This window comes from Pinus tabuliformis, chromosome 8, assembly GCF_031772625.1.
Source record: "Pinus tabuliformis cultivar Carrire ecotype Pingquan chromosome 8, CPIR1, whole genome shotgun sequence".
Lineage (NCBI taxonomy): Eukaryota > Viridiplantae > Streptophyta > Pinopsida > Pinales > Pinaceae > Pinus > Pinus tabuliformis.
In genome coordinates, this window is record NC_142294.1 from 994,790,985 (window position 1) to 994,805,364 (window position 14,380).

At 39.3% G+C, this 14,380-nt stretch overlaps 1 protein-coding gene across 4 annotated transcripts in view; it reads left to right on the forward strand.

Moving 5' to 3' along the window:
* Positions 1 to 14,380, forward strand: part of LOC149238750 (S-adenosyl-L-methionine-dependent methyltransferases superfamily protein) — a 143,132-nt gene that overhangs the window by 71,510 nt on the left and 57,242 nt on the right. For 3 of the 4 annotated variants that reach the window (XM_089373179.1, XM_089373180.1, XM_089373178.1), the window contains exons 2-7: positions 12,606 to 12,719; positions 12,871 to 12,939; positions 13,187 to 13,206; positions 13,315 to 13,367; positions 13,547 to 13,577; positions 13,673 to 13,754. In XM_089373179.1, coding sequence (XP_089229305.1) covers positions 12,606 to 12,719; positions 12,871 to 12,939; positions 13,187 to 13,206; positions 13,315 to 13,367; positions 13,547 to 13,577; positions 13,673 to 13,754 — 369 coding nt within the window. The remainder of the gene's footprint in view (positions 1 to 12,605; positions 12,720 to 12,870; positions 12,940 to 13,186; positions 13,207 to 13,314; positions 13,368 to 13,546; positions 13,578 to 13,672; positions 13,755 to 14,380) is intronic. The other variant, XM_089373181.1, reaches the window with a different exon arrangement.

Genomic DNA, 14,380 nt, shown 5'->3' on the forward strand with positions numbered 1-14,380 from the left:
CCTAAAAGAATGAAATTTAAAAGATTGTCTAGGGGTTGTTGGCAACAGTTGTTATTAATCCTAGTACTAGTTCTTATTCCTCCTTGATTGTCGTGGTTCTTAGAAAAGAAGGCATTGATGCACACGTCTTGACCTGACTTTTGAGCTCTCAACAACTTGACGATCAAATATAACTTTTCCATTTCAGTCATCGACAATCTCTTAGATGAGTTACATAGTGCTTTGTTCTTCATCATATTTGGTCTTTCCTCTAGTTTACCAAAATTCACATGAAGAAAGCATACATTCTAAAATTGTTTTCCATAGTCGTTATGGTCATTATGATTTTTTGGTGACGCATTTTGGTCTTCTCTACGTTCCTTCCATATTTAGAGTCTCATGACCAAAATTTTTTGACCCCTCCTATGCCATTTTGGCCTGGTCCTATTTGATGACATCTTGGTCTACAACAAAACTTGAGTGGTGCATGTGGCACGTGTGGATCAACTCATGAGTTTTTGGTGATGCCTTTTGGTCTTTGGAATGTGCCTTCCATATTTAGAGCCTCTTGAACAGATGATGCCATTTTTCCTTGTTTAATTTGATAACATCTTGGTCTACAATAAAACTCAGGTGGCATGTCAAGTGTTTCAACTCATTTGTAATCACCAACTATTCCTCAAATGTTTTAAATGTGATTTTGGTGTCTTAGAAATGGAATAGTTGGGACACATTGTGAGTGGGGATGGTTTGAAAGATTGGATTCTTCCCAAGACCCTTAAATGTTTGTGGGGCTTTCTTGGCCTCATAACCTACTATAGGAAGTTTGTGGAAAACTATGGTAAAATTGTAGCTTCCCACACCACTTTTCTAAAAAAGTGTGCCTTCAGTTGGAATGAGGAGGTCAAATAAGCTTTTTAGGCTTTAATAGATGCCATGTGTACTATGCGAGTACTAGCCATGCCCAATTTCAATAATCCTTTGTTTTGGAATGTGATGCCTTCATCAAAGGAATGGAGGGTTGCCTATTGCCCTTCACTGATGCCATTTTTCCTTGTTTAATTTGATAACATCTTGGTCTACAATAAAACTCAGGTGGCATGTCAAGTGTTTCAACTCATTTGTAATCACCAACTGTTCCTCAAATGTTTTAAATGTGATTTTGGTGTCTTAGAAATGGAATAGTTGGGACACATTGTGAGTGGGGATGGTTTGAAAGATTGGATTCTTCCCAAGACCCTTAAATGTTTGTGGGGCTTTCTTGGCCTCATAACCTACTATAGGAAGTTTGTGGAAAACTATGGTAAAATTGTAGCTTCCCACACCACTTTTCTAAAAAAGTGTGCCTTCAGTTGGAATGAGGAGGTCAAATAAGCTTTTTAGGCTTTAATAGATGCCATGTGTACTATGCGAGTACTAGCCATGCCCAATTTCAATAATCCTTTGTTTTGGAATGTGATGCCTTCATCAAAGGAATGGAGGGTTGCCTATTGCCCTTCACTGATGAGCAATTTTGTGATAGAAACTTAGGAAAATCCACTTACGAAAATAAAACACTGGCTGTTCTTCATGCAGTTGACATGTGGCATCCTTACTTGATGGGGCATTGTTTTTAGATTAAAGTAGATTATCACAGTTTGAAATATTTCTTGGAACAAAGGTTGTCCTCCTAGAACTGCAGAGTAGGTCACTAAAATGTTAAGCTATGACCATGAGATTATCTGTAAGCAAGGAGAAGTTGGTGGTTGATGCCTTATCTAAGAAGTTTGTAGATGACAACTCCATATTTGTCTGATATATCCCAGTAGAGGACAACTCCGTATATTGGGTGAAGGAGGTTCATCAAGAATGTTCAGTAGATGCCATGATAGTGCACATGATCCACTAGTGATAGGCTGACCCACATGCACATTTGGGCTACACTTAGAAGAATGATGACGTCAGCGATAAAGGGTGTATTTTTTTGTTTAGGATTCAATATTTAAATCTAGAGTGTTATTTGAATATCAATCCTCTACCATAACAGGTCACTCTGAATTTCAAAAAACATATGAAAGGATAAGTGTTCATTCTTTTAAGAAGGCACGAAGATGAACATCCACATCTTTGTGGTTGAATATGACATTTGCCAATGGCACAAAGGGGAGACGATGAAGCCTCTAGGAGCATTACATCTTTTACCCATTCCAGCCTTTGTGTGGATTGAAATTTCTATGGATTTCATTGTGGGGTTATTGAAAGCAGGCAACAAATTATCATGGTAGTTTTTTATTGCCTTTCTAAATATGCTCATTTTTGTGTCTTACAACACCCATCCAAGGCCTCCACTCTAGCACAAATCTTCATGGACAATATTTTTAAACTCAATGGCATGACTAAATCAATTGTGGCTGATCATGTCTCCACCTTCACTAGCAATTTCTTGTAGAAATTATTCTAGTTTCAAGGTACTGATTTGAATCTCAACATGACGTATCATTGCAAAAAAGATGGTCAGACGGAAGCATTCAACAAGTGTTTGGAAGCTTATTTACATTGTTTTTCCTTGGATTGATATATCTAATGGGTCTGGTGGTTACCCTTGACTGAATGGTGGTACAATACCACCTGTTGTTCTGGTACTCAAATGACCCCCTTTGAGGTTGGACAAAATTCCCCATCAATGGTCTCCTACTTACCATGCTTCTCTAAGCTTTAGGAGGTGGACAAAATGTAATGTTCCTAAATAGGAAATTAAGTGATAAACAAAGCAAGCAAACAATCCAGCAATCAGAAATGCAAAATACACATCAGACACCCATGAAAACGCTGGAAATAGAGAACTGTTGAGCCATTTTATTAAATCATCAAGGGCAAATACAACAGTGAATGGAATGGTGCACTTGGGCTTGTCTCTAAGGACAAGCGTGACAAAACCTAGGTGAGAAAATGTTGATTTGAAGGTTGCCCAACTGCTGCACTAGAACTGATTTGCGCTGCCTAGAAACTGTGCTGTCTGCTGGAACAAAAAGGCTGGAACCACTGTTTCCTGTGGTCATAAAATTATTAAACTTCAGCTCCCGGATCCTCAACAAAAACTCACCAAAAACCAAGAAGGGTTCGACCTATTTTAGACTTTTGAAATTCGACCCCCAAGGAGCTCGTCCTTTGCTGAAACTGGAAAACTCGACCTGCTTGAATGAAGTTGGGAAAACTCTCCAAAACTACCCTAAATCACTGGGATGAGACCACCTATGAATTTCCTTCCTTCCCAACTGTAATTCCGGTGCTGTGGTTCTTTCTCTCAAGACCCACGTGATGCCCAGACTGGCCCTCTACGCTGTACTCCAATGCTGGATTTCAAACTGCATATTTGTTGCGCCCACCTGCTCCAAAACTCCTCCCAAGTGCTGACCTCTTGATGTCCTTCAACTCTCCAAGATCCTTCGGCTAGCGCTGGCCCAATGAAGCTCTGTCCTCAACTGCGTGTTCCCTCTCTGCTGGCCTAGAAATACACACTACTGGATGGTTAATGAATGTGCTGGCTGTGAATGCTTCCTGGTGCTCCTCAAGATGCTATGAAACTGCCTTCCTAGGGTGGCACTCGTAGTCCCCCGAAGGTAAGGTTGAATCTCCTGCTTGAGAGATTCGTGGCTAAGCAGCCAGTTGACTCGGCTAAGCAGCTCGAGCAAACAATCAAGTGATTTTCGATATGCAAGAATGAATGATCCCTAAGTGAGGAGTTATTCCTCATGACTTCGTGGGCCTCCTTTTGCCTCATGTGGCCCCCTCCAACAACCATACGAATTCCCTCTAAGGCAATTTGAATTGCCCAATACATTTTCCCACGTGGGTGGCCCCCACCTTCCACTAGCAAATTAATTTGGTTGCATTTCTCCTAAGTTCCTAAGTCGAAATTGCTTGGGTCCTTTTCCTTAGCAAAATTTGTACGAAATTGTGGAGAGACAAAACCTGCTACAAATTCTTTTGGGAAGGGACTTGACACAAAACCTTTGGTAGCTCAGGTTAACATTCCTTGTACCCTCAAGGATAATTTGTTGTTGGCCCAAAATAAAATGAAACAACATGTTTATTAACATTCCTTTGAACGCCACTTTTGAAGAAGGGGATAAGGTGTTCCTACATCTCCAACTCTATAAGCAGATATCACTTGAGGAGAAGAGCTAGTAGAAATCAGCACCTAAGTTTTTTGCACCATACGATACTCAAATGTATTGGTTTGGTGGCTTAGAAATTGGCTTTTCCCAACCATTTTGAGTTCCATCCAATTTTTCATGTGTCTTGCTTGAAAAAAGTGGTTGGGTCCAATTGGAGAGTTCAATCTAGCCTTCTCGAACTGGATGAGAATGGTTCCATTTGGTTGCAGCTCAGGGCCTTTTTGGACAAACACAAGTGCTGTCTTCGCCAGTGCACTATCTTGGAAGTCTTCATCTAATGGAAGGATACATTGCCTAGAGATGCTACATGGTAACCAATAGAGATTTTCCACCAATTTTTTCTTTTCTAGCTTTGAGTACAACATTGCTTTGTAAGGAGGAGGTCATGTTAGGGTCCCACCCTAACTCCCCTTGCTAGGAGAATAGGTTGTTACTTAATGTATTAAGGCCACAAGGTAGTAGAGTTTGAAATTAATAAATGTAAGTTGGTCTTGTTAAAGAAGGTCCACTAGTTGTTGGTTTTGGCACAATGAAGACCACATTTTTTTTCCGGGGAAAATAGAGTTCGTAATTTCTATTAAGAAGTAAGATAATAGAGATTATATGCTGTAGATGCCTAAGCATATGCAGTAGTGTGGCAATGCCACTGTACAGAATATTTACATAAAGTTCCAGTAGGTGGCGCTATGGATACGAAGAGGCTGTATCCATAACCAAAAAGAATGCTATACTTTTCTGCCCTTCTTCTTTTCCACCCGCCTCCAGCCGCCCGAATCAGGAGTGGGTGAAAGAATGGCAAGCTGGTTCTCCGGAGAGGTCAATGGAAGTTCCTTTTCAGATCCAGATCCCTCCGATCCATGTGTTCTTTTTAAACCACTAACTTCCAGGTGAGGTTCATGCGACTGTTGAGAAATATTTGGCTCCAAATTAGCTTCCGGAGGAGTTTTCTCCTGATAGTGTTCCTGTCCAGAGAAAAAATCAGATTCCATTTGGTTCTCTGGAGGTGCTGGTTGTATGTCCTCCTCTTCTTCCTCCTCTTCTTCCGGCAGGTCAGTCTGCTGCCAGCCCTTGGGCTTTTTTTGTTGTTTCTTTTTCCTTTTAGGGTCTTTTTTGATCAGCGGACAGTTGTATTGGAGATGACCGGTTTGCAGGCAGTTCCGGCATCTAAAAGCAGTGTTTTCATAATCTAGCGGTTGAGTTCTGGAAGTGTTTTTGTAAACCAATGTGATATGATCAGGCAGTCCTTGACTCAGGTCTACCTCAACACAAATTCTGGCAAAAGTGACAATTCCTTTGGTGACTCTATCTTCATCTATTACAATGAAGACCACATGCTTAGATAACAAATTGTGTTTTTTTTGCAAACATGGACCAACTTTTATTTGTTGTAAAGATTCATTTTTCTTTTTGTAAGTCATGTATACCCTATTCTTTCGATATTTTTGACTAAATGATAATGCGCATAAATGTCATGAACATTTCGAGCATTGTTCTAATGCATTTTTTCCAAGGGTCAAATGTTGTTTAAACATATTTCTTGTAGATGACATGGCTAGGATCAAGTTACTTATCCATGTATTATAAGTTAAAGGAGTCCTTCTGGGATGCTTTACGAATGCCAGTGAACAAATTTAGAGCTTTTTTGCATGATACCCAAGTTGAAGGATATCCACATGGTGATGATACATTAACATTACATGGTGTGGAGAAAATTAACATGTGGAGGCTTTCTATGTGTGTTGTGCACTCCCCTTATACTTGCTACTTTTACCTGTGATTGCTTGGGCACTGTCCTTCCTCCAGCAGAGATGGTGTGCTTAACCAGTCTTACATTGGTTTGCATGCCTTAGTGTGAATGAGGGCGCAGCGCTAGCTTTTCTTGGGTGCTGCCCTACAACTATGTAGGAATATGTTAGAGGGGGCAGGTGCACGACTTCAACATGTGTGTGCCAGACTTAGCACATCTCTAGTGTTAGCTGTTGTTCCAAAATTAAGATTTCTAGCTTTGGGATATTTGCTTTCCTTATTTTTGGAGTTGGGATTTTTGGCATTTAGAACAGTGTTGTTTTAATCTTCAGCTAGCTTTTATTCTAAAATTAGATATAGCGTATGAGCAACTTTCGACTTCTAGGTGGATAGAGTGTGAAAATTCCTCAACAGGAACCGCTACTGCAACAACCGATCATATTGCTCCTATTTGTTAAATTCCTTTAAACAAATTACTTGCAGTTGCCTATGGCCAATATCGTAATACATACACTATAGCCTTCACTTAATTAAATTATAAGCAAAAACAAGATATTGAGCAAGAAAGAAAATACAACACAATAGACACCGTTATTTTTGGACAAATGTCCCTGGAAAAACCCAATGCACGAAAACCGGTGCAATAGTTCTAAGGGTTTATTATTATTAAGCAGTAGTTTTGAATACAACTCTGGATGCTCTTCCGACAATCTAGTTATAGAGAAAAAGACATTGGCAAAAAACTTAGTGAGATTACCTCACTTCACCCGGCACAGTGTTACTTGGGAGCGGGAACGAAAGCGGGGAGCAGTAGCGAAAACGGGAGCGGGAGCGACATTTTCAGAAGCTCCCGGTTTGGGAGTGAATCCCGGAGCATTTTTTATATAATATATATATATATTATATTTTATATTTTGATACATATATGTCAACAAAAACATGTAGAATAATGAATTAGATATGAAAAACATAAAAATAACATATATTGAACCATATAACAACAATCATCTAGAAGTTATAATCTTCATCAACTATGTCCACAAGTTAGTAACATAGTAACATACAACATATTGAGTTTCATGATTCATCAATCTTAAAGTTTCAAGCTTTTAAAATTCAATATATAACATTTATCATCATTGATCACCAAAGTTGTACTTGTAAGCTAAGTGTAACCATTACAACAAATAATATCTAACATGAAATGAAATGCTATAAAATGAAATAAAATGAAGCAACTTTCAACTTTCATGAAGCATCATATTCATAATTCATTACTAATGAGTTATAATTGCCAACTTCAAACTTAAATTGTCATACAGTGTTTAAAAAAATATCATAATAAATATGAAAGAGTCAGTAGTTATAAAAGCTACCGGAAACTAGAAAAGATAAGTAAATCTATTATCTATTTCTTATGATTAGGCCTCTTGCCACCACGAGAAATGTCTAATTTTTTAGTCTTGTTGGAAAATCAGGATCTTTGTCATTAATATCACCCTCTAAGCATTAATATCCAAAGGTATCTTTGTCATTACCTCTGTATCTGTATAGGGATCTTTGTCATTAATAATAAATATCACCCTCTAAGCATTAACATAAGATAGAAAAAGCATAGCATGTCAAGTCAAGATTTTGTTTGAGTGATGTGTACATTTTTAGGAGGGTCAAGATAGAGGAGTTCGACAACCAATGTCACTAACATCAAGGTACATAGAGGGATTGGTGCTCTTGATTAAATACGAGTTCCATACCCTAATACATGACAAAATTCAATGGAAACATTGCAATCCCCCAATCCTGAAATCCTGAAAAACTGATAAGTCTGTTGGATTTTGAATGAAATCTAAAATTTTACTTTCTCCATATGAAATCCAATGAGGCCGGAACCACTCTGAAACATCCTGAGTCATTTCATGGTAATGTTAAAAATTTAAGTAAAAGGATGAAAATGAAGATTAAGGAGAATGCCACTTTTACTTTAAGAATTTAACATTACCATGAATAGCATATCAATACTAGGGCCTAGACTTGATCATGAAGCTGCCCCACTCAAAAATTATTTGTTTCTTTAAAAACAAATTGCATTTCGAACATTACTACAAAAAAAAAATTGCAAAAAAGGCAAAATGCTCCCGAAAAGGCAGGGAGCGAAAATTTTAGGGAGCGCGCTCCCAAAATCAGTCCCTTTTCGGGAGCGCGTTCCCGACCCGCTCCCGAGTCGCTCCCACCCGGAGCGCGGATTGGGAGCGGGATTGAGGGGGACTGACCTGGCAAATCCCAGATGATCCGACAGCTGAACTGACTATCCCCGGCTACAACTGTGCTGACCCTTCGCAGTAATTGCGTGGAGCTCTCTCAGGCTCTACGTTGGCTATCCTTGCCTCCTGGAGCTTTGACGTCAACCCTCCCCGCTGATCCGACAACTCCTCGACAAATTTCAGACATCTGCTAGAAGACAACGCTGCCTCTGCGATGGCCCTTCTGGCTCTACGTCAAGCACTGTGTGGGCCCTCCTGGCCCAACGTCAATCCTTCCTGGGTTTGCGCTGCTCCACTGGTGCTTCTCTACCTCCCTGCTGAGTATTTGGTCCCACAAAAGATACTCCAACCCAACTATCCCTGCCTCTCAACTGCAAGAAATCTACTCAATCAGAATTTCCTCCCGAGAACTTCTCACTTCAGAAATTCAATCTCTTGATATCTCGGTGTGTTTTCCAAAGGACCCTCAAGCCCCTTCTTATATCTTTCTGTTGAACAACCAACGACCTAGATTAACTCCTAATCAAAGGCTTAGGTCGTTTTGTCTTTATCTTCGTCTTCTTCTAGAAGTTACACCCACAATTAGATTAATACCCATTAATATTTTAATTTTCCTAAGTTTAGACTTAGGAACTCCTGTTGTTTTAGAACTACCCACATCTCATCCAATTTGGCAATGTTGCTCTGCCTAGGATACTTTGGACAAAGACTTGCCACTCATTTGAGACATAATTGAGGGCCAGTCTAACTAACTATGAATCCTGAGGTGTATGCCTCGTAGCAGACAACTCATCACGAGTTTCCTTCAGCTTCGTGAGGAATGGATCCACATGCTCTCCCTTCTGCATTTGAGCAGATCTCAACTTCTGTTCCAAGTACATCTTCCGTTGCTCGGAAGATCCTAATATAACGTGGCCAAGGCATCCCACATCTACTTAGCAGTTCCTCTGCTAGCAACGTGACACACCACGTGATCCTTGACTCCATCCAGGATCATTCTCTTGGCCTTTGCCATCTCAGCTCTGTACTTCTTCAATGGATTGGCATCTCGCAGGGACAACCACCACGCTGTCAATGTATATCTTGAGGGCATGCTCATCTAGAAGAAAAGACGTTCTAGCCTTGTAGATGACGTAGTTGGATGCTCCATCCAACTTGTCCTAATCCTTCAAGCCACTTGTTGCCATATCTGCCAAAAATGTCGAAAATTCCCTCTCTGCTTCTCACTATTGCTGCTCAGCCAATGAGAAACCCGACTTCTCGGTGGGAAGTCTGCCGAGGAAAAGTTCCCTCAAGGTGCTTCTCTTCCTGCTGACGTTTTTTTAGCCCAACAATCTTCCTGCCGAAAATTTGTAACCCACAAGCATTGCTCCCTTTGCCCGGGCAAAAATTCGAACTGGAAGTCTTTCCCTCCGTCAACTCACTCGGAGAGAGACCGCCTCGAAAATTTGCCCTCTCGGCTTGGAAATGTGTCAACCCTCTGGGGTTTCGAACTGCTGCCTCCTGCAGCTTTTTTGAACTCCCTTCTTCTACTTAGTGTTGGATCTACTGGCTCTGCTATTCTTGCTTCACCTGCAGCTCTGGTACCATGTGAAAACTCCTCAACAGGGACCTCTGATGATATTACTCCTATTTGTTAAATTCCTTTAAACAAATTACTTGCAGTTTCCTACGACAAATATTGTAATACATACACTGCAACCTTCACTTAATTAAATTATAAGCGGAAACAAGATACTGAGCAAGAAAGAAAATACAACACAATAGACACCATTATTTTTGGACAAATGTCCCCGGAAAAACCCAATGCGGGAAAACCGGTGCAGCAGTTCTGAGGGTTTATTATTATTAAGCAGTAGTTCTGAATACAACTTTGGATGCCCTTCCAGCAATCCAGTTACAGAGAAAAAAACATTGGTAGAAAACTTAGTGAGATTACCTCACTTCACCTGACAAATCCTGGCTAATCCGACAGCTGAATTGACTATCCCCGGCTACAACTGCGTTGCTCCTTCGCAGTAATTGCGTGGGCCTGCGTGGAGCTCTCTGAGGCTCTACGTTTAGTCTCCTTGCCTCCTGGAGCTTTGACGTCAACCCTCCCGGCTGATCCGGCAGCTCCTCGACAAATTTCAGACTTCTGCTGGAAGACAATTCTACCTCTGCACTGGCCCTTCTAGCTCTGCGTCAAGCACTGCGAGGGCCCTCCTAGCCCAACATCAGTCCTTTCTGGTTCTGTGTTGCCTCCATTGGTGCTTCTCTGCCTCTCTGCTAAGTATTTAGGGTCTTGGAGAAGATACTCCAACCCAACTATCCTTGCCCCTCAACCGCAAGAAATCTACTCGATCAGAATTTCCTCCTGAGAACTTCTCACTTCAAAAATTCGATCTCTTGATCTTTTGGTGTGTTTTCCAAATGACCCTCAAGCCCCTTCTTATATCTTTCTGTTGGACAACCAATGGCCTAGATTAACTCCTAATCAAAGGCTTAGATCGTTTTGGCTTGATCTTTGTCTTTTTCTAGAAGTTACACCTTCCTAAGTTTAGACTTAGGAACTCCATTAAAAATATTAATTATTTTAATAAAATCGTTTCTGGGTGGAATTTCCCAAAACACTTTCTAGGTTATTTGGAATACATGTGCCCAAGCCTCAATGCAAAATTTGAGGCCTAGAGCACATCCAATGCTACCCCAAATCAACATTGAGCACACTATCCTAGGTAGGAGGTACATACTTGCATGCATGATTAGCCTCTCCTAATGGGAGCACTTCACTAGGTAGTTAGCTCATGCATGTGCATGACTTCGGCATGTGTGTGCCAGTCTTAGCACATCTCTAGTGTTAGCTGTTGTTCCAGAATTGAGATTTCTAGCTTTAGGATATTTGCTTTCCTTATTTTTGGAGTTGGGATTTAGAACTGTGTTGTTTTAATCTTCAGTTAGCTTTTATTCTAAAATTAGATAGAGCATATGAGCAGCTTTTGACTTCTAGTTGGATAGAGTGAACTATCCTATGTAGGAAGCACATACTTGCATGCATGATTAGCCTCTCCTAGTGGGAACACTTCATTAGGTAGTTAGCTCATGTGGGGAGGTGCACAGTTATAGGGTTTGTTTTTCTAATCTGGATGCCCACAGATGGGTTATTTTTGTAGGCTCTGTGCCATCTTAGTCTATAAAATAAAGGGGAAGTGTAACATGGTAAGCAGCCAGCTTTCTCTTTTGCTATGATTAACAAATTGTTCCAATGTTTGTTTTATGAGTTACTAGAAGCTGTATGTATTTTCTGTTCATATTTCTAGCAGTATGTGCTTGTACATTAGCATACTAGTAACCAGGGTGCAGTGTTCTAGGGTGTAGATATCATCTGATCCTTCTTCTGGTATCCTAAGGGATGACCAGACAGGGATACTTGGTATCTGATGGGTACTGTTCAGGGATGAAACCGCCCTTTGTCCCTGGAGTAAGGCCCTATATTGCTTCTACTTGGCAAAGAATTTGTCTTCCTTGGACATAAGGAAACAGGTAACTGCAGGTGTCCATTTAGTGTTGCCACACAATGATGCAGATGCATGTTGGGTATATGTCAGGATTCTACGAGGCTTGTAGCCGTGAGTATCAGAAATATTTTCCAGCTACTGGGAAAAAAGATTAGCATGCTCAGATCTGCTGTTTTAGTTGCAGTTTCTGTTTTAAGGTACCTAGTTTAGATTCTGAATGCAGAATCTGCTCACCTATTTGAAATTTAATGGTACATGTTTTATTGTCTCTTGTGGATCTATTTTTTTGCCATTGAGAAGTGTACTAATAGTAGTATCTAGTAACTGGTAATTGATGTATTTGCAAGAAATATCTGTCTACCTGAAGGCATGATGTTTAATGTTCCCAAGGAATTCTTCTCCCAGAATCAGTAGTGGATATAAATTCAGAGTGTCAAACAACAGTAAAGCCATATCAATATTATAGATATACAACGTTAGTGGAGAAGTACTAACCCATTTATTATTTACATTTCCTCCACTCATAATCCAGATGAAAACTTACATATAATATAGCAGTATAGCAATATAATTACATTGTAGATTATCTTGATGCTTCTCATTTCGAGGCAAAGGAAGTGTCTATGATATATGTCTTTATATGGCATGTCTGCCAGTGAATCGGGCTATTAAATGGAGTCATTTTGCTATTTTCTTATTTCTGCAATCTTCAAGTCTATGCTTTTGTTGTGCATTTTCTAACCAACTGATGAGTAAATAGGCTAATAAATAAATGGTGCAACACAATATACATGTCAAAGCTTGTCTAGGTTCTAGTCTCGGAAGGTGTTGATAAATTTCTATGTTCAAGAAAATTGTTTTGTTTGGGTAATATCTATTTCATGTTTCAGGTATATCTGTTTATATGGCAATTAGTCATGTTATTTAATGCTGCTACTATTTAAATGACATCACTTGCTCTGCAGTTATGTCGGAAGATATGGTGAGAGATGGATATCGAGAAATTGTGAACATTGATATCTCTTCTGTCGCAATAGGTATGATGCAAAAGAAGTATGAACATATACCTCAACTGAAATGTATCCTACTTTCTGTCATAATTGAATTTACATTCTGTTGTATTAAAATATGTCAGGGCTGTTTTAATATAGTTAGTGAAAGAAATTTTTGTTTAGTTTTCATTATTATAAATATTTATTGTTGTATGTGAATTTTTCTTCACCCTCTAAGATATCCACATGGATGCCCGTAGTATGAGCTGTTTCTCTAATGAATTATTTGATTCAGTAATAGACAAAGGTATGTCATGCACTCCATTTTGAAGTACATTATATGCATATGGATAAAAAGCTGTTAAAGGCTTTTGATTCAGAAGTTAGGTAACCTAATTTTCTTTATTTCAGGTATTTTTATTGGATGTGTTCATTATCGATGCAAAAAAAAAAAAAAAACCCTCTGATGACTGTAAATTTAACTGATCCTCATTTCTGTGTTTCTCTCTACTATTTGCTTGTCCATTTCTTTGGGCGATGTGGCACCTTTTCAGGCACCCTCGATTCTCTTATGGTGAGTCTAATTTACTCCATCTAGATTCTAGATTACTAAATCTGAGTTGTGCTCGCTATTCACTTTAAGTCTTTCTGGCTATTCTAAGTGTGTCTGTACTTGTAACAGTGTGGAGCAAGTGCACCATTAAGTGCAGCAAGCATGTTAGAGGAAGTGAGCAGGTTTATGCTGCATTACCTTGATGCATTTTGAGAAAAATAGTTTGGTTTATGAATATATAATTATATTGGATGCTTGTTACTCTGATGTTACCTGCAAACCCAGTCAATGTTATTATCTGCAATATGTCTAAATGCTGTCTGTCTTAATGTCCAAGACTCTAATTTGTCTCTCCTGCCAGGGTGCTCAAGCCTGGAGGGGTTTATATGCTGGTATGCAATTATTGCCTGTATTTTTGAAAATTTATATCTTCTTCTGAAATTTGAAAGCTAATCATGTGCATTTCTTGAACATTAATTTGCTGCAGATTACATATGGTGATCCTCGTTTGAGAGTGCCTCACTTGAACCTGCCTCACTACAATTGGACCGTTACTTTATACATTATCCGTAAGTCTCTTAATGTTACCATTCTCTTTTCTTTTGAAAATTTAGTTACGTATAGACTATAGTCTTATATTACTGCTATCTGGTAGACCCTGCCTTGGCTAGGGTAAAATGTACATGTGAAAATTCTGTAAATTGCAGCTGGAGTTTATAACTTTATTCTTCTAACTGAATAGCAGTTTATTTGTTTTGCGGCAAATAACGAATAATTCACATTGCAATTCTTCACAATAAAAAATATGCTGCAAAAGTAAAATCAGGAAATGAGAAAAATAGGCGCACACATAAAAAATTGACACCAATATTTTTGGACTGAAAAGTCCTCGGAAAAACCTTGAAGGGAAAACTAGTGCAGCAGATGAGGGTTTATTTTATTATTATGCAACTGTCAGGCCAGACAGTAACTCCATTAAGCAAAAACTGATTCGTGTATTATTCCATCAGGTAGGTCTTTGTTATATACAATAGGGAGTGACTGTTCAGTTCATCTCCCGATGACTGTTCACATTTCTAATTTAATTATTTACATAAATTCACCCAATCATGAGGATTAGGTGTCAACATTCCCCCCCTTAATCTGAAGGGATGTTGGTGAGTCCAAGCATTGTTCTGAATCGTTCAAGCTTTTC